The sequence below is a fragment of the Lacerta agilis genome, chromosome 8, assembly GCF_009819535.1.
Source record: "Lacerta agilis isolate rLacAgi1 chromosome 8, rLacAgi1.pri, whole genome shotgun sequence".
NCBI classification, from domain to species: Eukaryota; Metazoa; Chordata; class Lepidosauria; order Squamata; family Lacertidae; genus Lacerta; species Lacerta agilis.
The window spans coordinates 23,379,845-23,402,723 of NC_046319.1; the positions used below are offsets into that span (position 1 = coordinate 23,379,845).

General features: G+C 48.5%; 1 protein-coding gene across 2 annotated transcripts in view; it reads right to left on the reverse strand.

Moving 5' to 3' along the window:
• Window positions 1–427: 427 nt before the first annotated feature.
• The window catches only part of ESPN (espin), a 103,477-nt gene continuing 81,025 nt past the window's right edge, over window positions 428–22,879 (reverse strand). For both annotated transcript variants that reach the window (XM_033156552.1, XM_033156550.1), the window contains 5 exons: window positions 19,925–20,070; window positions 16,486–16,764; window positions 3,307–3,386; window positions 2,466–2,477; window positions 428–1,406 (listed from right to left, as the gene is read on the reverse strand). In XM_033156552.1, the coding sequence (XP_033012443.1) occupies window positions 1,259–1,406; window positions 2,466–2,477; window positions 3,307–3,386; window positions 16,486–16,764; window positions 19,925–20,070 (665 nt within the window). In that variant the 3' untranslated portion in view covers window positions 428–1,258. The remainder of the gene's footprint in view (window positions 1,407–2,465; window positions 2,478–3,306; window positions 3,387–16,485; window positions 16,765–19,924; window positions 20,071–22,879) is intronic.

Here is a 22,879-nt window from a genome sequence, read left to right on the forward strand (position 1 = left end):
TCTGAGCGCTGTTTTGAAAAAACAAAACCAAAACCAAAACAACCCTCTCCTTTGCCAATGGAATAAGTACTCATGAAGACAATGGGAATTCCTTTCAAGTAAACATGCACAAGATACATAGAGCTTAAAAAAAATTATTCATCCAGTTTCTGCATCAAGGAACACCAGATTCTGCAACCTGTTTAAACTATGCAAATGCAGCAAGCTTGCAGAATCCCTCATTTCCTCTTTTTTCAGTGGTTATTCTTTTTCCTCTGCAAGAGTGAGAGGTCAAAGAGTTTGATGGGATGCTGAAGCTCTAGGAACCTTGTTCAGCCATGCCCACTTTCGGAATAGAAATGAATCATACGAGTTGGAAGGGACCAAGAGGGTCATCTAGTCCAGCCCTCTTAGGCCTTAGGGTTAGCCAAGACAGCAGCAAAGGACAAATCTGGAGAAATTATTTTATTGCACAGATGGACATTTGGACATTAAGCAGTTGATATCATACCAGCCAAGTGGGTGTGGAGGGCGTTGGAAGTTGCTAAGGTTGCCATGTGGCTAGATTTCATATTCAACTTAGCCTTAGGGTGAAGACAGACATAACACTCCAGACAGCCAGTTCTCCCCCTCCCCCAAGGTGTGACATCAGCTTTGGCTTGACTTACACTCAAGTGAATTTATGTACATCTTTCCCCACCTTTCAGCATGTCACCCACCTCCCCGCTTCATATGCTTCTTCATGAACATGAATTCAATTCAGAAATACTAACAAGTTGCAAAACATTTCTCAGGGTTGGTGAAGTCCCAGGTGCTAGCCAGTCAGTGCTCACCCCTTGGTGCTTTCCGACACACTGAAAACTGGTACATGGGCGTTCTGGTTTCTTTTTCTTTTTCTTTTCATTTCAGGACAGAAAATGGTACATTATATTTTAGGGTATAGTTTCACATCACTTCCAGCAAAACTTAAGAATGTTATGCCTGTCCTCACGTTGGGGGACGGGGGACGGGGCTGGTCTGAAAACGGGCACAAAATGAATAAGAAGAATTGGGGGAACGAACAATTGGAGAGAGATGGCATAGGTAAGGGAGGGGTGTGTGTGGTTTTGCTGAGAGGAGAGAGAAGCCCAGAAACAGGAAGTGGGGTAGGGGTGGGCAGGAACATCCCTCCTCCTCCTCCTCCTCTCAAACAGCTCACAGGGTCTGAGATCTACAGGATGGAAGCATCTCCAAGCAAAGCAGAACCAGGCAGGTGGGCAGATTGAAGGACACCCGGGTCCTAGTGCTTCGCTATGTCTCCTTTTTTGAGGATGATCTGCCTTTGCCAAGGCGCCAATTTTGATTCATCATACCCAAGAGTCCTTAGCTTTTCTGACTGCTCCTTCTCCTTCTCTTCCTCTTCTCGCCGCAGCTTTTCTTCCTCTTTTCTGTTGGGAAGGAAAAAGGGAGGGGAGGCTCAGCCGGTTACCAAAGGCTTGGGAGGCACAAAAGCTAAAATGCCTGTTCATTCAGCACATAGGTGAACTGTGGAACTCCCTCCCACAGGAGGCAGTGACAGCCACCAACCTGGATGGCTTTAAAAGAGGAGTGGGCAAGCTCATGGAAGAAGGCGACCACTGGCTGCTAGCCATGATGGCCATCCTCTGCTTCCATGGCCAGAGGGCAGTAAAGCTTCTGAATGCCAGTTTCTGGATATGAAGAGGCCCCAGAGTTAATGAAAACAGAACAAGTGAGTAACTATGGCTTATTATCCTAATAATGGATGTTCGGTTGTTATTTTGGATAAAGTTGACATACCAGACTGTTGGAAGACTATTCTTGACACTGAGCGGTAATAAGAACTGGAGAGCCCCTTTGGGGCTTTTTGTGTGGAAAGGAGAATGAATGAAACTTGGGGTGTCTGGGGCTGACGTTTGGGGAATCATCACCTAGCAGAACGAGGAACAGCTGGATATTATTTTGGAATATAGCTGGATACTTTGAATAACCTTAATATACATAATTGAAAGACGAAGAACCACAAGCCCTCCTTATTTCTTTTGTCACCTCTCTCTCTCTCTTTATTTTCTGTGTTCTTTTTCTCCCCCCCCCCTTTTTCTTTTATCTCCCATGTGTGAGAGGCAGGGAAGGGAAGATCTCCCAGGGTGGGAAGCTGGTGGAAGAAAGGGAAGCTCCCAAGTGGGAGCTGGGGGGGGGGGGAGCGGGTCTGTCCCATTCTGTGTGAGACAAGGGTTAAGGTCTACCTTTGGGAAAGGGCTTTTTATTTTATTTTATTATTTTATTTTATTTTATTGCCCCCTTTCTCTTTTCTTTCTTGTTGTTGTTGTTGCTTATTTAGATTAGTTCGATTAGTTCTTTTTTATTATATTGTATGTTGGATAGTTTTGATAATTTTTTAAAACAAAAACAAAACAAATCTGAGCCCTCTTTTTCTCCAATCCTTAAGCCGCCACCCTTCCGAATCGGTCACGACAGTAATGACTCACCGCTTTTGCTCTCTGCAGAAGAAAAGGAAGAAGAAGGAGAAGAAGAAAATGCACCTGTTAGATCCCAAATTTATAAGAGTAATACTATAAGCGTCTACTCAAAAACAAGCATGGATGAATCTCTTCATTTTTGGTTTGCTCCACTTTTAAGAGAAACCACATCAGTGTTGTCGTTAATATACCAGAGGCGTGTACAGAATCCACCCCCTTCCAATGGTTGAGAACCTGCCTGCTGCCATCTATTGTCCCAGGTCTCCAACTTTCTCATTTTCCACCCACAGCATGGATAATAAATAAAAACAAATAGGGCCAGTGAGAAGCTGCAGGAGGGATTAGCCTTGCCTGGCTTGCAAGCTTCCCCTCCTGCCGTCTTTCCCCACCTACCGTCTCCAAAATGTGGCTAGCCGTCCCATGCTGAAAACACGGCACAACAAAATTTAGCACCAATTTAACAACAGCCCATATAGGATATGATCTTTGATGCCTTTTTTGCAACTCCAGCCAGGTTGCAGCCTCTGTTGGTACTCCTGTTAAGCTGCTGCTTGCTCGGTGCTGCGGTTAGAGTGGTGGACTACTAGGAGCTGGGAGAGACCAGGGTTCAAATCCCCACTCAGCCACGAAGCTCACTTGGTTGACCTGGGGGGTGTGTGCAGTCCCTGCTTCTCAGGGTAGCCTACCTCACAGGGTTGTTGTGGGGATTAAATGAGGAAGGGGAGAAGCTTGTGCACCACCTTGAGCTCCTTGGAGGAAAAGGTGGCATACATTTACGAATCAATAAAGGATGCCCTTGCCAACAGCATCCCTTGAGCTGTGGTTCCTCCCCCCTGGAGCCTGCGCTCACCTTTCCTCCTCCATCTTCTTGCGCAGGATATCCCTCCGCCAGGCGGGCATGGTGGCCAGTCGAGCCTCTTCCTCTCGTTCCTGCAAGGCAAAAGAAGTGGCTGAGGGTTTTCCTTCTGCTCAAGCCTGTGAGAAGGGCTGGAAGAAAGGGAAACGGAGGAGAGAGAGAGAGAGAGAGAGAGAGAGAGAGAGAGAGAAGGCAGGTGCGTCCGTTTCAGAGCTCCAAGCCTGGCTGGAAGAACTTTGTGGCCCAAGAAAGGAGGAAGGGGACATAGAAGTTGAATTTGTCCTGGAGCATTTACAGGGGAAAGCAGGGATTGGTGGGGGCAGGAGGACATTAGAACTGCCTTTATGGCAATGGGCAAAACTGGTGAATCTCTTTGCCAACCATTCTCCAACAAATATCTGCTCTGGGTGCTGATATCTGGCACCCAACAGGAAGATAGACTTACAGCATGCAGGCCCTCTCCCCTTGAAAATCTGCTACAGAAACCATGAAATGGGCTTGCGGGTCACGGTAGAAGAAGCACCAAAGATCTATTCGTTTCGATCCTCTTTAACTTTTCTGTTTATTGGGAAACTCTCTTGAGGCTGCAGAACAAATCTGGCTGTTAACCTCTCTACTAGGTAGCAGAGAAGAAAGGTGAAAGCATAACATCGCCTGCTCCCCTGCACTCAGAAAACCAGCTCAGGCTGAGAAAGGGAATTCTATACCTTGCTGCTGCCTTGGAGATGCCACTGAACGTCGCTTCACTTTGAGGCAATTAAGTAGAGACGCCTTAGGAAAGAACTCTGCCAAGTTCCGCCAGAGATCTGGAACGTGTTGGCTGTGCCTTGGATTTCTCTGCCCCGTTGCCAATGCTTCCCGCATTCTGGCACGTTTGTGGCTAAACTCAGGGCCACCGGAACGGGAAAGGAATCTCAGAAAGGAGGTAGGTGGGGGAAAGTTCAAGAAGGATCTAAACAGGGGTTTTTGCCCATCTCTCCACACCGCAAAACCTCCTTGCTGCTGGAACTTTGTGCACAGGTTTGCACACTGAAGGTTTGCACACTGAAGTAATTTCTCCAGGATAAGCTGGTCAGAGCAACTTCTCCTTATGGGCAGGAGCTGTTGTAGTTATGGCAGCCTTTCCAGGAAGATTTCACAGTGGGGAATCGGCCAGCCAGGTAACACTGCCTTTGCATGCGTTCCCACAGTGAGAGAACCACCAGAAAGCATTAAATGTCCCTGTAGAACAAACACCAATTTTTGCTCCAGCAAATGGAAGGAATCAGGCTGAATTTGCTGTTAAGGATGTGAGCTGCTCTATGCCCAGGTTCTTCGACTGCCACCACCTCCCAGTCTTGTAAGCCCTCTGTTGTTGTTTCTTGTTTTTAAAATTATTAGGAGGCTTTGCACCTCATTTGACCGGGGCAGGTGCAGGTGACTATGGAATCCTATGCTCTCTTAAAACGTGCCTGATTTGGTTCCATTCTGTAGATATGGCTAGCACTGGCTAGTCAATGAAATAAATGTTCCCTCTAGATGGTGCCCCAAGGGGACCCTTGGTCCTTCTTCTTTAAAAAAGCTTTTAAAAAATAAAAATAAAATCCTTTGTTTACAAGGCAGGCACCCCTCTAAAACTTGGTCAAAATTTGCATCTGCACATATAAATCAGCATAGGCAAATGTTATGCAAATTTGTGTCATGGGTCAGGATGGGCAGATCTTGGTTTCTCTTAGTTTCTCATTATTTCTAATCTGAAGTTCAGTCAGTTTGTGATTCCCCCCCCCCCTTTAACCCTCATGAAAACTCACAAGCATTTTAGTGCGAATTCCTCCTCATATACAATTTTTTTGTGTACAACGTGGCCTAATATACACATTTTGGAGAAGTAATTTATCCCAATATCATGCATATTTTTTTCCAAAAAAGAGAGGTCTTTTTGTATTGTTAAACACCCTATCCTAGCAGGTGCAATTTTGCACACATTACTTGGCTGGAGAAATGCATTGCAAAATTCGGAGAAGTGAGAATAAGGATGGCTATGTTTCAGAAAGGGTGAATTAGGCTTTTACATACAAATCCCCACTCCTACTCTTAGTTCTGGTCCTGTACCCCAAGTCCTTTACGGACTGAGACTCATTCCAAAATGCCCTTTCCCCCTTAAAAATCCCACCTAGTTTCTCAGAGTTTTCCTGACAATATTCTGTGCTGGTGTAGTGTTGTTCAGCCCTCTATAACTGGGGGAAGGCGAGTGGGGGTTGTCAAGGGGTCTAGGATGAATTGGCAAATGTGTGTGTAAGTGGGAGGGAGTGATGTACCTTTCTAGAGAGCAGGAACCACATCCAAGCTTTTTTTCCTCCCGACACTACAAGTTGCCATTTCTTAGCTTCCTTAAAACAACATGATTCTCTGAGAAAAGCAGATCCTCTACAGTAGTACGGGGTGCTGTTGTTGTTTTGGCGTGGGTGGGTGTGAAAAAAGAGTAAGAGACCAGTTTAAGAATTTGAGGGGCCACACGCCACCTGAACGATGAGACTGGGGAACACTTTTGACAGTGGGATCAGGGATCGTGGTAACAGAACCACAGCGAAAGAGCAGAAGATGGAGATGGATCAGGAATCCCACCAGGGCAAGCTGCTTAGGTGGAAGAGCCCAGAGAGCACGAGGGGGTTTAGCGCTCAGCCACCACAGAGAGGTGGGACCTAAATTCCTGGGAGATTTACTGCTGAGAGGATAAAGGGGCTTATACGTGTGTAGGAACTGGAGGTCGTGCGAGGCTATGGCTGGACTCAGGTGCAGAGCCAGGATTGGCTGGTAAAGTTGCAAGTCCAGGGGGCAGCCGAGGCCAGGGTTGCTTGGAGGGGCTGGGAGGGGGAAGAGGCTACTTTTACGGAGAATTTCCAGAGAAGCGAAAGAGGACATGCTTGGCACACTGAAGAGTCCAGCTTTCCTGGGAAAGGCTCCTGTCTGGAACCCTGGAAGAAGACGAGCTCTGCTGGATCCGGCCCATCCTAGTCCAGTATCCTTTTCTCACATGGGTAACTGTTCTGAAACGCAGGCCCAAAGGAAGGCTTGTTGTTGGGTGCAGGGCTACCAAATAAGGATGTAAAAACCATCGCAGACCCTCCAACATTTCTCTGATGAAAATAGGGACATCCTATCCCATAATGATAAAATAATAATTTTATTATTTATACCCCAGCCACTCTGGGAGGCTTCCAACATATATAAAAACATTGTAAAACATTAAAAAAGTTCCCTATACAGGGCTGCCTTCAGGTGTCTTCTAAAGGTAGCATAGTTACTTATCTCATTGGCTTGGGGGGGGGGAAGTGTTGCAATAACTCCATACCCTACAACATTAGGGGCATCCTAAGGAAAAGCGGGACATTCTGGGATCAAATTAGAAACCGGGACAGCTTTGTAAATCTGGGGCTGTCCCTGGAAAATAGGGACACTTGGGAGGGTCTGCCAGCAAGGTCTCCCAGGCTTTACGGACCTGGGACGGACAACCCATCTCCTTGCTGCGGGGTCCATCCAATGTCTCTTAATGCCGGGAGACCTGGCAAGCTGATTTGCTGTAGGTCTATGCCTTCCTTTAACTAGAACTGATCACTATGGTGTTTTGGCCATCCTTCTTCAGTATCCCTGCACCCAACCACAAGCCCTCCTTTGGGCCTGCGGTTCAGAACACCAACCAGGTACCTTCTCCCAATTAAGTGCCTGCTTCCCCTCATACCAGACCACAGCAGGGACTGATGGGAATTCAGAAATATCTGTAGGGCCACCGGTCAGGGGAAGGCTGCCTGCAGAGGCCCTTTTAGCCAGAGTAGGCAATACTGAGCTTGACAAATCAACTTAGTATAAGGAAGTTTTCTATGTTCGTATCCAGGAGGGAATTCTTTCCGGGCAATCCACTCTACGCTGGAGAACGGCAGATCAGTAGGAGTAGAAACCAGCAAGAGCCAGTGGACTCAACAGCCTTCTCCTTCCTGGAGGAATGGGCAAACGGGTCAATTTCAGTTTCTCTCTAACTCCCCCCCCCCCCAATCTTAAGTTCAGTTCTTCACATTTCTACATTTAATGTCATCATCAGCATTTGAGCACAGGTTTCTCTTTATACATGTTTGCAAAGCAATTTTCTCTCATAAAATTCATTTTTGTGTGTAGCTTTCACTAGTCTGCTAATTTTTGTGCACACAACTCCCTCCCCCACCCCCAGCATATGCATCTTTTTTTTTGTTCGCATGACTGGGAGAACTGCACTGCGACTTTGTGCATATCTGGAAAAATTGGCACATTTCAGCAGGTGCGTCATTTCAGGAAGGGCCAATGAGGCAAATGTGAACTTCTCCCTCATCTCTATATGGCCTTGGGATCAAATCCAGCCAGTGCTTCTTTCTGCATATTCAAGTGAGGCAAATTCACACTTTCTTAGCAATTACGGGGTTTTTTTCTGCATGCATAGTCATCTCTTCCCTCTGCAGTAGTATCTGTGCTGCAGATTCAAGAAGAGAGGTTTAGGCAAAACAAAACTCTCTGCCTGCTGAAAGCTAAGCGTTCAGGGTTCTAGCCTTTGAATTGCTAGTTTTCTACATGCAGCGATCCCCCTGCAAAACATGGAGAGAAATCACATACGTCTCAGGAGAGGCTTGTGTTACTAACTAGTTGCATTTCACAGCAGACAACCGGGGACAAGCAGAAGGTGGTTCAGTTAGGACCAAACTAGACTTGGACCAAGAAGATTTGGGATCATATATATATGTCTGCTTTTCCCTTAGTGGATTATGTGGAGGCGGGAAGAAACAAGAAAGGGTGTGGGGAGACCACTTCTTCAATCATCACCATTACATGGCACTAGTAAAATAGATATTCAGGTGACCTGGATCTCGTCTCTGTTGCATTCCATCCAAGTAATTCCCTTCTACTTTCTGCTCTCCTCTCATCACTATACTGCACAGGTAAGGTCTCTCATCCATTCATATTTTGAAATTATTAGAATTCCATTAGTAACACTGGCATACTTGAACAGTCTTCCTCCAGAGACGTCCTAGGACCCGAGAGAGAACAGAGTTCAAATCCCCACTAGGCCATGATGAAGGGTGACCCTGGGCCAGTCACTGCCTCTCAGCCTAACCTACCTCACAGGGCTGTTGTGAGGATTTAAATGAGGAAGGAGATAACCATCTATGCTATCTTGAGCTCCTTGGAGACAGAGCTGGGATATAAATGCAATAGATAAATCTCAATAAAATAAACCCGCCTGCCTGCCCCCCCGTAAATGCTTTGCACTGCAGTTCCAGCCAGCACAGCTGTGCTAAAAACATCTGGAGAGCACTAGGGCTGCGGAAGGCTGAACTAAATGGATCTTTAGACCAATCCAGGAGGGCTGCTGTCATTGTTGTTATTGGCAGAAATCTGGATTCTGCACTTTTAACTCATTTCTTTTTAAATGTGGAGACACTGGTCATGCTTACTATGAATTAATTTCAATTTCTTGTGAGGCCTGGTCTCATGGAGAGAGGCAGGGAATATTTAGATATTTTAAACAAACACGTACAAAGATCTAGCACATGGCCTGAGCAATTCTTCCGCCAACAAAAATAAATATGCTCGATTCCTTCCACGCAAGACAGAACTTTATTTCTTAACTTCAGCACCAGAGAAAGCAACACTGCCCCCCCCCACCCATGAACAACAGGCACACTAATCCTAAAATCTCCCCACACACGCCTCCCCCCCCCAACCCTCAACCTCCCCCCCCCCGTTTCCCCCCTATTGCACTAGCTGGAGCTAACAGAGACAAGCAAGGGGTGGTGGTGGAATGGAACGTTTGCAGATCAACACACTGAGCTAATCAGAAGATCCCACTTCTGCCACAAGTCAAAATCACACAGCTCAAAGATCACGCAAGCAGAACGGGAGGTTGATGCATCTGTTCGTGTTTCGATTGCCCAAACTCCCCCGAGTGATGATTTGGTTATTTGCAATGTGCTCTGAGACATAAATAGATTCCTGCGGAGAAAATGAGGACACCACCACACACTCAATGATTTTGTGTGTGTGTGTGTTTGTGTTTGTGGTCGGAAATTCTAGGACCCTGTTTGCAATGCTATTTGTGCACATGGCTGTGGGTTTTGTTTTATTTTAAAAAAGAATGTAAATAGCTGCGGGAAGGTCTGATTTGGATTGGGATCATGGTTGGAGGCAAAGGGTTAAAGGCCCCCTCCTGATCCGCACCACACACCTCCCTGCAATGAATGCTACTTACTTTAAAACAAACAATCACACTATTGCTAACTGAATAATGAAAACATTGCAAACGGTACAGACTGCAATGTGTGAAGCGTGTTGAATGAAACATGCTACTCGAGAGTTGCTTTTCCTTCTCCTTGTGGAGTGAGAGCAAGAGCCAGGCTCAGTCTAGGGCCCCATCCGCACCATGCATTTAAAGCGGTCTCGCACCACTTTAAGCAGTCTTGGCTTCCGCCAAAGAATCCTGGGAATTGTAACTTGCGAAGGGTGCTGAGAGTCGTGAAGAGACTCCTGTCCTCCTCCCAGAACTACAATTCGCAGAGCGGCTTAACAATCAAACGCACTCCTTAGGGAACTATGGGGGAACAGGGGTCTCCTAACATCTCTCAGCACCCTCAGCAAACTACAGTTCCCAAGATACTCTGGGGGAAAGCCATGGCTGTTTAAAGTTCTACTGCTTTAAATGTACGGTGCAGACGGAGAATAGGTTGCTTAGGGCAGGTAGTAGATTTGAGATCTAAAGGTAGGTCTCTGAGTGATTCACAGGAGATCAGCAACAACTCCGACTCCCAGATGTTCAACAATAGCAAATTTATGCTAAATTAGGCTGCTGAGATGAAGAACGTTTTTTGGAGGTAGATGGAGAGAATCAGGAGTGTTGTATGACCGGAAGACTGTGTGTTCCAGTACTGAAATCCATGCTCAGGGATATCCCGTTCTTTAATTCTAAGAGTATATTTGCACCTGGCTCTGCCTTATGGCTCTCAGGGCTTGAGTAAAACTCAGAATAGATCACCAAAGCCTAAAATCTGCCCTTCCTTGGCTTACTGCAACTACTCCGTGTTACAGTTTCCCAAAGGAGCGGCCTACCAAGCATCTTACACTCAAAATAATGAAAGATAACCAGGCCCTAGCGAAGGCCTCAGCCTGAGACCCTGGAAAGCAACTGATGGTTGACATCAGGGCCGGCCCTGTCGTTGGGCAAAGCACAAGGCAGCTGCCTCGGTTGGCAGATGCTGAGGGGCAGTAGTTCCTCCTCCCCACTGGCCACTCCTCCTGAGCCTTCGCATTGCAAATAGATCCAGCTGCACATGTAATCGTTCACGTGCCCCCTCCATGAGAGGCCTGGAGGGCGGCAACATGAGAACGGGCCTTTTCTGCAGTGGCTCCCTGTTTGTGGAATGTTTTCCCCAGTGAGGTTTGCCCGGCATCGTCATTGCATATCTTTAGGTGCCAGGCAAAAAACGTTTTTCTGTAACTAGGCCTTTGGCTGATTAACACTCTAGAATCATAGAACTGTAGAGTTGGAAGGGACCGCGAGGGTCATCTGGTCCAACCCCCTGTAATGCAGGAATCTTGCCCGATGTGGGGCTCAAACTTACAACCCTGAAATTAAGAGTCTCATGCTTTACCAACTTTGTTTTGCAAGAGGGTGTGTGTGTGTTATTGATTTGTGTTTGCTTTATTGTGTACTTTGCGTTCTCATTTTTATTTCTATGTTGTGAACTGCCCTGTGATCTTTGGATGATATGTGGCATATAAATTTAATCCATAATAATATTCTCATTCATAAATGCAGCAAAGGGGAAAATAAACCATGAATAAATGCATAGATATTCTGTGCCTTGGATTATTCAGCTCTGATCTTCCCTCATATCTTTGGTCATAGGGGAAGAGCAGGAATGGGACATGAAGTGTAGACATGATGTCTGCTCTTCCTACTGATCTGAAAGAAAACGAGCCTTTGAAGCCAATTCTGCACAGATTCAGGGGCACTGTGTACTGACCGTGACCATATGTGTGACGCCACCATTGCTGGTCTGCCTTGGGTATCAACATGTTGACGTACCAGGCAGACCAAAGGTCTGGTGCATGAAAGGATTGTAGGGGCAGCTCAGCAAGACCAGGTGAATGGTCCACATGGGACATAATTTTGTTTGCCACGATGGCCAATCAGGTATCTCTGGGAAGCTGAGATGATGATGACAACCTTCCCCAGATATTCACAGAGCTCTAGGAATTTGACTAGAAGCACCATGGCTCAGTGGCAGGGCACCTTCAGTTTGGGAAATAGACCCCTGTCTGAAACTGGAGATGCTGCCAGTCAGTGTCGACAACACTAGTTGGACAAAAGACCTGATTTGGTGTTTAGCTACTGTGATCAGCAGAAGTTGGCAGACCTACCACCCTCTCTCTCTGTAAAAAATTGGTCTGGTCCTTTCCCCAAGATTGGCCACCACCAACCTTGTGGTAGCGAATGGATGGGTCAAGGAGACATTTTTTACGCCTGGCCTGAATAATGCAAATCAATGGGTTCTCAACAAATTGGAGACGTTCTCCCAATAGAAGTAAGGTGAAGTGCACCTCTGGCCCCTCACCTCTGTTCGCCAAGACACGGCAAGGCCTTTGCTGAGGGCCCCCGTGTCCTCAGACCCCTCCTCACTCCCACCACCGGCTTGAATAAAGTTGTCGCCTTTGAGAGCAGCCCCAAGATCACTTTCCACAAAGGTGGGTTGGGCTGCAGTGGCGCTGGTAGTCTGCACTGTGTGCCTCTGAGTTTGTACGGAAAAAACCGGGGCCGAATCTCTCTGCGCATGCCCTCTCTCCACCCTCCCAGGAAGCACCCTCAGATATCAAACATCTCAGCCTCCTTCTCCTTCCAGAAGGAGAAGCTGCGGTCTATATAGCGGCAAATGTCTTCGTTGCTAAACTCCCCGAGCTCCGAAACGAGCTGGACCGAGTTCTTCCTGCTATTGGGGTCAAGAGACGCTGGGGTCAGTTCATCTGTGGTCATGCTGGGCTCTTGGACACTGCTGACCAATGTTTGGGACGACGCCTGATGGGAGAGAACAGAGGGTGGGCGGGGCGATGACACCGCCGACCGCTCTGCAGAAGCCGCCTGGTTGGGCTGCAGGTTGTCACCAAAGAACTCCTGCTTGAGGTCCTCGAAGCCGTCCAGCCAGTCCCTCTTGCCGGCCTCTACCTCCTCCATCACCACCTTGTGGAAGTGGCGGATGAGCTCCCAGCTGTGGCTGCCCAGCCGGTCGAACATCTCGTAGCAGAGGAGGTGGCGGAACTTGCGCTCTGCGCGGCTCATGCTCATCTCCAACAGCTGGAAGTAGCCCAGCATGAAGAGGTCCAAGGTGAGGCTGTCGTAGGCCACAGGCGTGCCGCTGATGTGGGGCAGGAAGTGCTCGGGCCAGTAGAGCATGTTGGTGCGGCTCAGGCGGCGGATCTGCCTGGTGGGCACCTGGCTGATGATGCTCCTCCAGTGGGCGATCAGCTTCCCGACCACTTGCCGCTGCTTCATGAAATACAGCAGCCGGTCGTCCTCGCTGGGCTTCCTCCCCAAGGGCATCAGCCCAGGGCCATCCATCTTCCGAGCTCCATCCGAGTTGGCGTTTGCAGCATCAGAGGCGGCCATCTTCCTCTTGGGCGTGGCCTGTCTGACTGACTCCGTGAAGGTCCACTTCTTCCAGTGCTCCAGGAAGAGGTAGACGATCCTCTCCTTCCGCATGTCGATGTAATCCTGGACGCAGCTCAACTCTGTCTGGACCGGGAGGCTACGGGTCATGTGGTCGGGGCTGAACAGTGCCTCCCCAAAGGGGTCTCCCGCCACGCACGGGACGTCAGCCTGCTTCGGGAAAAGGACCCCCGCTTCGCCGTAAAGCAGAGGTGCATGAGAGAGAGGGATCGGTGGCTCTAGGCCCATGGTGGAGATCTCCTCTTCCCCCAGTCCACCAAATGGCTCAATGCCGGTGATGTAGTCTTCTTCCAAGATGGGCTCCCGGCCAAGAGTGAACTGAGCTGTCCCCACCGGCAAGGACCGCTTCCTCTTGTACACCCGGCTGGATATGGCATTGGGCACCTGTGCCTGCATGTGCAGTTCATAATTGGCCTTGAGGTTCTTCACCGATACCCCCCACTGCATGATCTCCTTCTCCACCTCCTCCCGGGTACAGCTGAAGGACTGCGACCGAGTGATGTTGGAGGGGCCTTCTTTGAGAGGTGGTGCAGCCCCCACGGCAGCAATGCTGCCCGCCTGCTCTGGCCCTTGTGGGGTGACCATGTCTGCCAGGGTAATGGCCTTCCCGCCCAGGGTGGCCAGGAGGAGTGCCATGCTCTTCAGGAGGGTGGAGATCTTGCTGCACCAGGCCGGGAGGTCGTCGGCCTGGCCTTGCATGCGCTTGGGGTTGACGGTGAAGTGCTCCTTCGCCAAGGCGGCTGAGACGGGCAGCAGCTGCTGCAGCTCCTGCTCCAGCTGCTCCAGCTGGGTCTCCACCTTCTGCACCTTGTGCATCACCTGGAGGTTCTCGATCTGCCTCTCCAGGTAGAGGATGTCCTCCTCGGTCATGAGCTCCCCGAAAGGCCCCAGGATAGCCTTGTGGGCATGGGAGTAGCGCCAGCCTTCCTGGTGGCTGGAGGGAAGCTACGGCAGGGCAGAAAAGAACAGAGGGCAAAGGGGCTCCCTCAGGACCGTCCTCTACATTTGCCCGGGTTTCGCACACGCCACAAGGCCTTACATGTCCCTTCGTGGTGTAATGGTGGCGCAACACGTTGGCGCTCCCAGGGAGTTGCGCAGACCGGGGTGGGGCGGGTGGGGTGCAGGGGGGCAGGGGAAACTGGAAAGTGGTTGGAGGGGGGAGGAGAGAGAGACACTTACAGTTTCCAGCTCACGTGGCGGGCAGCGAGAGAACCACAAGGAACACAAGGGCGTGATCGACTCAACGGCAGAGGCCTCAGGTATGATGCTCACACATTACACCACTGAGTGATCATGTAAGGCATTTAACGCTGCAGTATCGTGCTTTGTAGCGAACCGTTAGGGTTGTGTTGTCTGTTAGGGGGGTCCTTTTTCAGGTTGGTTGGTTGGTTTTACTTAGACAAGCGGACCAAATTGAAGACACGGCAGCAAAGGTTGGAGCTTGGTGGGCCACCATCAGATGCTGGGAACGCCAGCCTTGAGCCAAGGACCCTTGGCACCTACTGCAGGTTAAATGCACTTCAGAGTCAGCCACACCAAGGCAAAGGATGCAGGACCATGCCAACCACATGCCAGCCACATGCCCCTCACCTCTCCGCCTCCCCCCAGCCAGAGCACACAGAAAAGTCTCAGGTGACCAAACGAGGTGGGAAAGAAGAACCCCGAGCCCTGGAGGCTCAATGATTTGCAAAAGGGGCCACGGAACCAGGCTGCTCATGTTGGAGACCGGAGGTCAAGGAAGGAAGGAAGATGGATCATGGACTCACAGAATTGCAGAGCTGGAAAGGACCCCAAGGGTCCTCTAGTCCAACTCCCTGCAATGCAGCTAAGGAGGGGTGGAGAGATGGATAGGGTTGATAGGTAGATAGATACAGGTGTCCATTGGAACAATCTGCTAGTGGGGTTGATATAACTGTATCTCATCATACAACACTGCAGTCCGAACTCTGGTTATGGAGGGGTGCAGCAACTGGTGCATCCGCAGCTCATACTGGCCCGGCGGGGAGGGGCAGGGAAATCGAACCGGTGCAGAAATTGTCGCTAGGCCCCAGTAGGTAGCACACGAACCTGCCCAGCTGGCAGAACAATGCTGTTATCGCTCCACAGCGGAGGGGGGGGGGGTCTGCTCATCACAAGTCCCCTCCCCCCTTAGCTGGTGCAACAGATTGGATTGCAGCCTGCATTGCTTGCCTTTGACAGAGTGTCCGAGCCAGATGGATGGAGGTCCAGTGGGCCAAATCTGGCCACTGAAGCAAGTTATTCCGAGGAATGTAGTGATCATAATCGGAGTCCTTTCTGTTATCTAGAGCCAATGGTAGTGTAGTGGTTAGTGCGTTGGACTAGGACCTGAGAGAGACCAGGGTTCAAATCCCCACTCAGCCATGAAGCTCGCTGGGTGACTGTGGGCTGGGCCAGTCGCTGTCTCTCAGCCTAACCTACCTCACAGGGTTGCTGTGGGGATTTAATGAGGAAGGGGGAAACCATCTATGTCATCCTTGGAGAAAATGCTGGGATATAAATACAATAAAGAAATCATAATAAAATAACCCCCCTCCCCCCAATGTTTTAAATTGCAGTTCCAGCCAGCATAACTAACACATAGAGAGTGTTAGGTTGTGAAAGACTAAACTAGATTGATCTTTGGACCAACCCAGTAGAATTTTGTTATGGTTGTTACTGGCAGAAACCCAGACTTCTGCACTTTCTTTGGAGGAAAGGTGGGATAAATGGATAAATAAATAGAAATGGTAGTAGTAGTAACAACAATAATAATTGCATTTTAATCCATTTTTAGCTTATCATGGATTTCATTTTCTGAACAGTTTAGATAGCTGTTCTTCTGTGTCATTGCCTTATTCTTCCTGTAAAGCCCTTTTGAGATTTCCCCCTCACAATCAAGCGATGCACAAACCTTGTGAAACAAAACAAATTGAGAAAACCCAAATGATTATGAATAGTAAACAACAATACCGTATTGGAAGGGCCACAGGTGAGCTGCTCTTTGTCCTAAAGTAACGTTAGGGCTTGTCCTAAGTAATTTCCAAGGCTTCCTGCCAGGTAGTGGAAGCAATACAGAGCTTGGCTGATCAAAATGATCTGACCCAGGAGAAGGCAGTCCCCAGGGGTGGGTGGGTGGGTGGGGGTGGTTCTTCCCAGGGAACCCACTCTGGGCTGGAGAATAGTAGATCAGGAAGGGGAGGAGAATCCAGAAAGAGCTGGTGGACTGAGCAGCCTTCCTCAGCCTGGTGTCCATGCTGTTGGGACTCTCATCAAGCCCCGGACTGTCTAGCCCAATGGTCAGGGGCGAATTCAGCAGCACTTGAAGGGGGTCTTGAGGCCGTGGGGGCCAAGGGTTGATGCTTTCCTCAGAGGGAGCCTCACAGCAAACACAGGTGACAAGACCAGGGCACGCAGCACCACGCCATGCTCACCAGCCCCCCCCACACGCTTCCTACCTTGCGCCTCTGGTCTTCCTCTTCCTGGATCTTCACCTGCAGCTTGCGGACCATCACCTGGCGCTTCCACTCCGGGATGGGCCTCCCCTGCTCATCGTGGGTGGGGATCAGGGCCTCAATGTCCACCTGGCCAGCTGCGGCTGATGAGGAGGGCGACAGCGAAGAGCCGTTGACCACTGGCTCCGGGGAGGCCGCCGGTCTGGGCGCGGGAGGTGCATCCGGGGTGGACGGAGGGGTCGGTGTCCTGGTAGGGGAAGGGGAAGATGCAGGAGCCTCGACCTGGAGTTGGGTGGGGTGAAAAGGAGCCGAAAGTTAGGGACGGGGAAGGAACTCGATTCGGTTTGCACTTACTTCTTTCATAAAACGGATACACTGCTTGTGTGTAAAACAGCGGTCTAACCAAAAAAGATAAAACAAGAACATTATCATGAAGAAAAATGGACAACAGTCCTGTTTTGAAACCCGTAAGTGGCAAAGCATGTTTGCTGTTGCTAACCACCTCTTTGAATGGGTCACTGGACCAATTTCAAGTAGGCAAGTAGGGCCAGATGCATGGGAGGTTTGCCTGTCCTTACGGCCTGTGTGATCCAACACCCATACACTTGGTCAGTTCAGTAGACAGATTCTTTACGACATTGTCACTCAGCAAAGTGAGAGTTTGGCGAAGGATCAATGTCAAGTTCGGTAGCTGCATCTAGCATCTGGCCAATGCTACCCGTCTGCTCTGGAGGAGACTCTTGAGAGTCCCATGGACTGCAAAAAGATCAAACTTATCCATCCTTAAAGAAATCAGCCCTGAGTGCTCACTGGAAGGGCAGATCCTGAAGTTGAGGCTCCAGTACTTTGGCCACCTCATGAGAAGAGAAGACTCCCTGGAAAAGACCCTGATGTTGTGAAAGATGGAGGGCACAAGGAGAAGGGGACAACAGAGGATGAGATGGTTGGACAGTGTTCTCAAAGCTACTAACATGTTTGACCAAACTGCGGGAGGCAGTGGAGGATAGGGGTGCCTGGCGTGCTCTGGTCCATGGGGTCACGAAGAGTCGGACACGACTGAACGACTGAACAGCAACAACCCGTCTGCTCGCAGTTAGACAAGGTCTTCCCATCAAGGGCTGTGATCAAGCGTCGCAGGGGTAACTCCTTGGTGCGGAGGGCACAAACCAACCAGATCATCTGACGACCAAGCTTGACCCATGGTACCACCCTCCCAGCCAGTGGTTCTGCCCCATTCCCCAGAAAGCCATTTTTGATGTTTTGTCAGGATCTCCTCTAGTGCAAATTTGGATCCATCGGTTTGGCTTCCCAGGCAAGTCTTAACTTTTGTAGAATCATCTCCAATGGCCTGCAGGCCCTTCATGAAACCTACAAGATTATTAGCAATAACTTCAGCTGGGTTTTCTTTCTCCAGAGGGAAGTGGTAGATATCTCTTCCACCCAGTTCACTGCACACAGAATAATGCTGTTCGGTGATGATGCTAGAGAACTACTGATCTGAATGATCTGCCCCCCCTCCCTTCCTCCTTCTAGTTTATATACTGCCCTATACTCGCAGGTCTCAGGGCAGGTCACAGAATAAAATCAGAACATAAAACCACAAAATACATAATCAGAATAAAAACAACAACAACCCTATAATCGCCCCCCCCATTTTAAAAGGGCTTAAACGTTACGCTTTCAGCATAACTTTAGTTGCATCTTTACAGCCGTCAAAGATGATGCAATCAGTTTCACCCTTCTGACAAACATAATGGGATTCCTGATCCAACAATTTCAAACCTTTTTCTTGGACCCAACTGGCTTTATTGTGATCAACCAGGAGTTTTGTTCCAGTTACAGGTGATCAAGCCAGCATCCATAAAGGTGGCAGTGGAGATGGCAGCTGTGGCATGCAGGCCAACACCATATCTGATGCTCAGCGTGGCAACATGTATTTCTCATGTATTACATTCTTGTCTTTTTTTTAATTAGAAGTAGAAGGTGTGCTTGGTTTTCCTAATGTCCATTCATAATGTCTGTAATTTCCATCCTGGGCATCAGCTATTTGTTCTTCATTTTCACCAGCAGGGGAAAATCATTTCATTTGACGGTTCTGAAGCATCCCGTTTCCTTCTTCTCTACTTATATTCCGCAAGGCTTCTTCTCTCATCTTGCCACTTCCGCTTGTTTACTTGTCTGTTATTCTCAGGCATATATATATACAGTCATACCTCGGGTTGCGTACTTTCAGGTTGCGTACTCCGCAAACCCGGAAGTAAAGATCGCCGCGCCGTGCACACACAGAGTGTTCCGCGAGGTCTGCACATGCGCAGAAAAGTCTTGCGCAGTTCGCACATGCGCAAAATGGACGCTCAGGTTGCGTACTTTTCGGGGTGCGAATGGCACCCCAGAATGGATCAGGTACGTAACCCGAGGTACCACTGTGTATGTGTGTGTGTGTGTGTGTGTGGCACTTGGCAATCATTTTTAATCATTTCCATGCCATTTTACACATATTTTTACACACACAAACACACACACACACACACACACACACACACACACACACAGAGGCAAATAATAGGACGAGTCAATATTTTTATGTAGTTATTTACCAAGCAAAACCAAATTATGCCAATTTAACCAAAATATCTTTTGAATTCCCAAGTCATGTTACAACTTCTTTGCCCATCCTCCTTTTTGGAATTTGGATGTTGAAAAATTCAACACGCCCTAATTTACCTGTGGCACAGAGTGCCCATGTGGCTCCAATATTTGTATAAGAAATAAAAGCATGCCATACATGGTGTGTGTGTATGGGGGGGGCACACCTACAGCCATTTGAGCTCTTCTCTTTAGAGACTTACTGTTTGGGGACATTTTGGCAGGCTTGAGGTATTGCCACAAGAAAGATTTTGGAATATGCTTTCTGCCCAGAGTGGCTAGGGAAACCCAGCCGGATGGCCAGGGTATAAATAATAAATTCTTATTATTGCTATTACTGTATTATTACTGCTGGGAACCCAGGAACTGTTTGCAAGAGTGCAGCCACATGGGGCAGAGTTCCCTGCAGCTGGAGTGAGGAATCCCCCCCAAAAAAACCCAGCCTTGTTTTTGCATTAGTAAAAGCTTAAGGACCCCACTGATAAGCCCCCATCTACTCCTCGGGCCCACAATAAAGGCGATGCTGTTGAACTGAGCTCCAGAAGACTTCTCTCTCTCTCTCTCTCTCTCTCTCTCTCTCTCTCTCTCTCTCTCTCTCTCTCACACACACACACACACACTCACACACACACACACACACACACCAGCCAATCAGCTTCCCTGATTCTAATTACAAAGAGTTAATCCTGCTCCAAAAGCCTCTTTGGGGCCTCTGCCCTCCCCCCACTCCCACTTCTAAGGAGGATAAGGAAGAACGTAGTTGGCAAACAGGCAGGCAACCCAGTCCATCACCTACGTTGGTGGCTGTCTGGCCAGAGCCCGAGAAGATGGTGGTGAAGCCCTTGCTCTGGGGTGTAGGTTTCAGGCTCTTCCCGGCTTTGATTTCTGCCAGCAGCTCTGCGTTGTCACCGGTCGGGGACATCATGTTGAACGACTTGGTGCCTGAAACATAGAGGGTGAAGGGGAGGGTGCGTCAATTTCAGCCCCTCTCACTTTCTCATTTCTTAAATTCAGTTCGTCACCATTTCTGCATCAGTTAATTTAAAAATAAATAAATATAGGGAATCACAGGATTGTGGAGTTGGAAGGGAAACCCAAGGATCATCTAGTCTGACCCCACGGATCGCAGGAATCTCAGCTAAAGAATCCCTGACAGATGGCCACCCAACCTCTGCTTGAAAAAACTGCATCGAAGGAGAGTCCACGACCCTCCACTGTCAATCAGCTCTCTTTGACAGAACGTTCTTTCTAACGTTAACTCGGAATCCCTTTTCTTGTCATTTGAATCAGCTCCTACCCTCTGGAGCAGCAGAAAGCCAGCTGGTTCCATCTTTCATGTGACAGTCCTTCAGACATTTGAAGGTGACTGAAAGCTTCTTCGGGAAAAATTCATAGTCATTTCTGTGTGCACCCCTGCTCATATATACATTTTGGGATGCTATAAAATCCAATAGGCACATTTCCCCCCAAGCAGCATTGCCAAATATAGAATAACAAGCCTTGCTAAAGCAGAACCAGCATGGCTTCTGCAAGGGCCAGCCCTCTCCCATAAACACATTTGAGATCTTTGAGGATGTCCACAAGTGTATAGGCAGAGGTGATCCAGCTGAGATAGCATATTTGGACTCCTTATGTTATTAAATATACATAATGCCACTTTTTGTGCATTGCTTTTACCCATACCTGCTTTTTTGATAGCACTTCCCCTGAATGGGTGCTTTTTGTCACATGCACATTTTTTTTTGCTGGAGAACTACATTGCCGGTTTTGAAGGATAAGTTTGTGTACTGGCTTGGAAAGTTTGAATTAGGTAAATTTTTTATCAAACTGTGCACCACAGGAATTTCTCCTCCATGGCTGGATCTAGTCACATCAAAAACCGTTTCAGGAAAAAAAAAACATTGTAAAGCTCAAAGTGGGAAATTACATTGACGAAAGACTGAACTCCACAGCGCCACCTGGTGTCACGGTGTTATAACGCATATAAAACACTTTTTCTTTACTAATGTAGCTGAGTCCCACCTCTACCTTGACAGGTGATAGTGAAGACTGAAACTGGGGTGCCGCACACAAAGAGCAAAACCTCACCTCTACTGTAAAACTTCTGGAAGTTCACACCAGCTTCCTGAGACACAAGGAGTGGCTTGGGTGGAATATGAAGTGTAGCTGTCGCTAACTCAAACAGTAGCATTACCCCAGACTTCTGACAGTGTGAAGGTATACTTTTCAGGCTAGCTTAAAATGGGAGGACTATGTCATTTTCTTATGCTCATTTCCACACACACACACACACACACACACACACAGTGTGAAATATTAAGGCGGTTTGCTCTTCAAAGGAGTCTATTTCCTGTGTGCATCACTGATGTGGCCAAACAATTGTTGCCTTGTTGGAAGTGACTCATGTAGTAATGGAACTGGAAGGCAAGTGACTGCGGTGTCCAGCAGGCTCATCCAATCACTCTTAATACAGATAAATAATAGGATGGCCTAATTCTAGACGAGGCAGAGAGGACGGTTTTATGCCCTGAGCAGTGACTCACACAGAGACACATCAGCAGCCCTCAAATGCAGGTGAGAGGTTTTTAAGCCTACTTTTACATTTATTTTGCGTGACACACCAATGTTCTCTATACACAATTTTGGAGTTCCTGTTCTAGCAGGAGATGAACAAACGTTTGGAAGAGGAAACATGGTATTCTACGCTCTCAACTCGCAGATAACAGCAAATGAGGCTTTGGTCATGCCAAGAAATCCAAAATCACCCTGGCAGCTTCCCCACTCATTCTAGCAGCACCCTCTTTCAGGATATTCCCAAATTTTGTGATTTTGGTAGGTCTCCATTTCCTCAGCTGTTTTGAATGGAGTCTGTTTTGTTTTTTTAACTTAAGGGATCTCTCAGACCTAGATAGGGACCCAGGTGGCGCTGTGGGTTAAACCACAGAGTCTAGGGCTTGCTGATCAGAAGGTCGGCGGTTTGAATCCCTGCCACGGGGTGAGCTCCCGTTGCTCGGTCCCACCTCCTGCCCACCTAGCAGTTTGAAAGCACATCAAAGTGCAAGTAGATAAATAGGGATCGCTCTAGCGGGAAGGTGAACGGCGTTTCCGTGCGCTGCTCTGGTTCGCCAGAAGCGGCTTTGTCATGCTGGCCACATGACCTGGAAGCTGTCTGCGGACAAACGTCGGCTCCCTTGGCCTATAAAGCGAGATGAGCGCCGCAACCCCAGAGTTGGACACAACTGGACCTGATGGTCAGGGGTCCCTTTACCTTTACTTTTACAGACCTAGATAAAACAGCTGACGATAAAAACTAGTTTGCGCTTAAGGACTCGTGGGAAACTTGGCTGCAGCGCCCTGTAGCTCTTGCCTTCTTCTGGAAACTAGCTAAGAGATGATCCACATTGTTCAAAACCCATCCCAAGACTCTGTTACTTAAGAAAGTGGTAAAAAGTAGGGTACGTGGAAGACAAACACCTAGGGGTTACGTGAAACCCGGGCCACTTCCAAGCAGTGGTCGATCGTGACCTCGCTACTGTTCATTCATTTGCAAGGTTTCTGCACAGCATCTACGCCACAATGCCACCACACAATATTTCCCCATTTAATCCGGATTTACTGTTTCCGAGGAAAATCCGATCAGTAAAACAAACCAATAAACCCCCGAAAGAGTTGATCCAGATTAAACGTGGGGGTAGAAAATACAGGGTGGCATTTTGATGAGGACGTTGTGATGTGGATTCTTCCCCTCCAA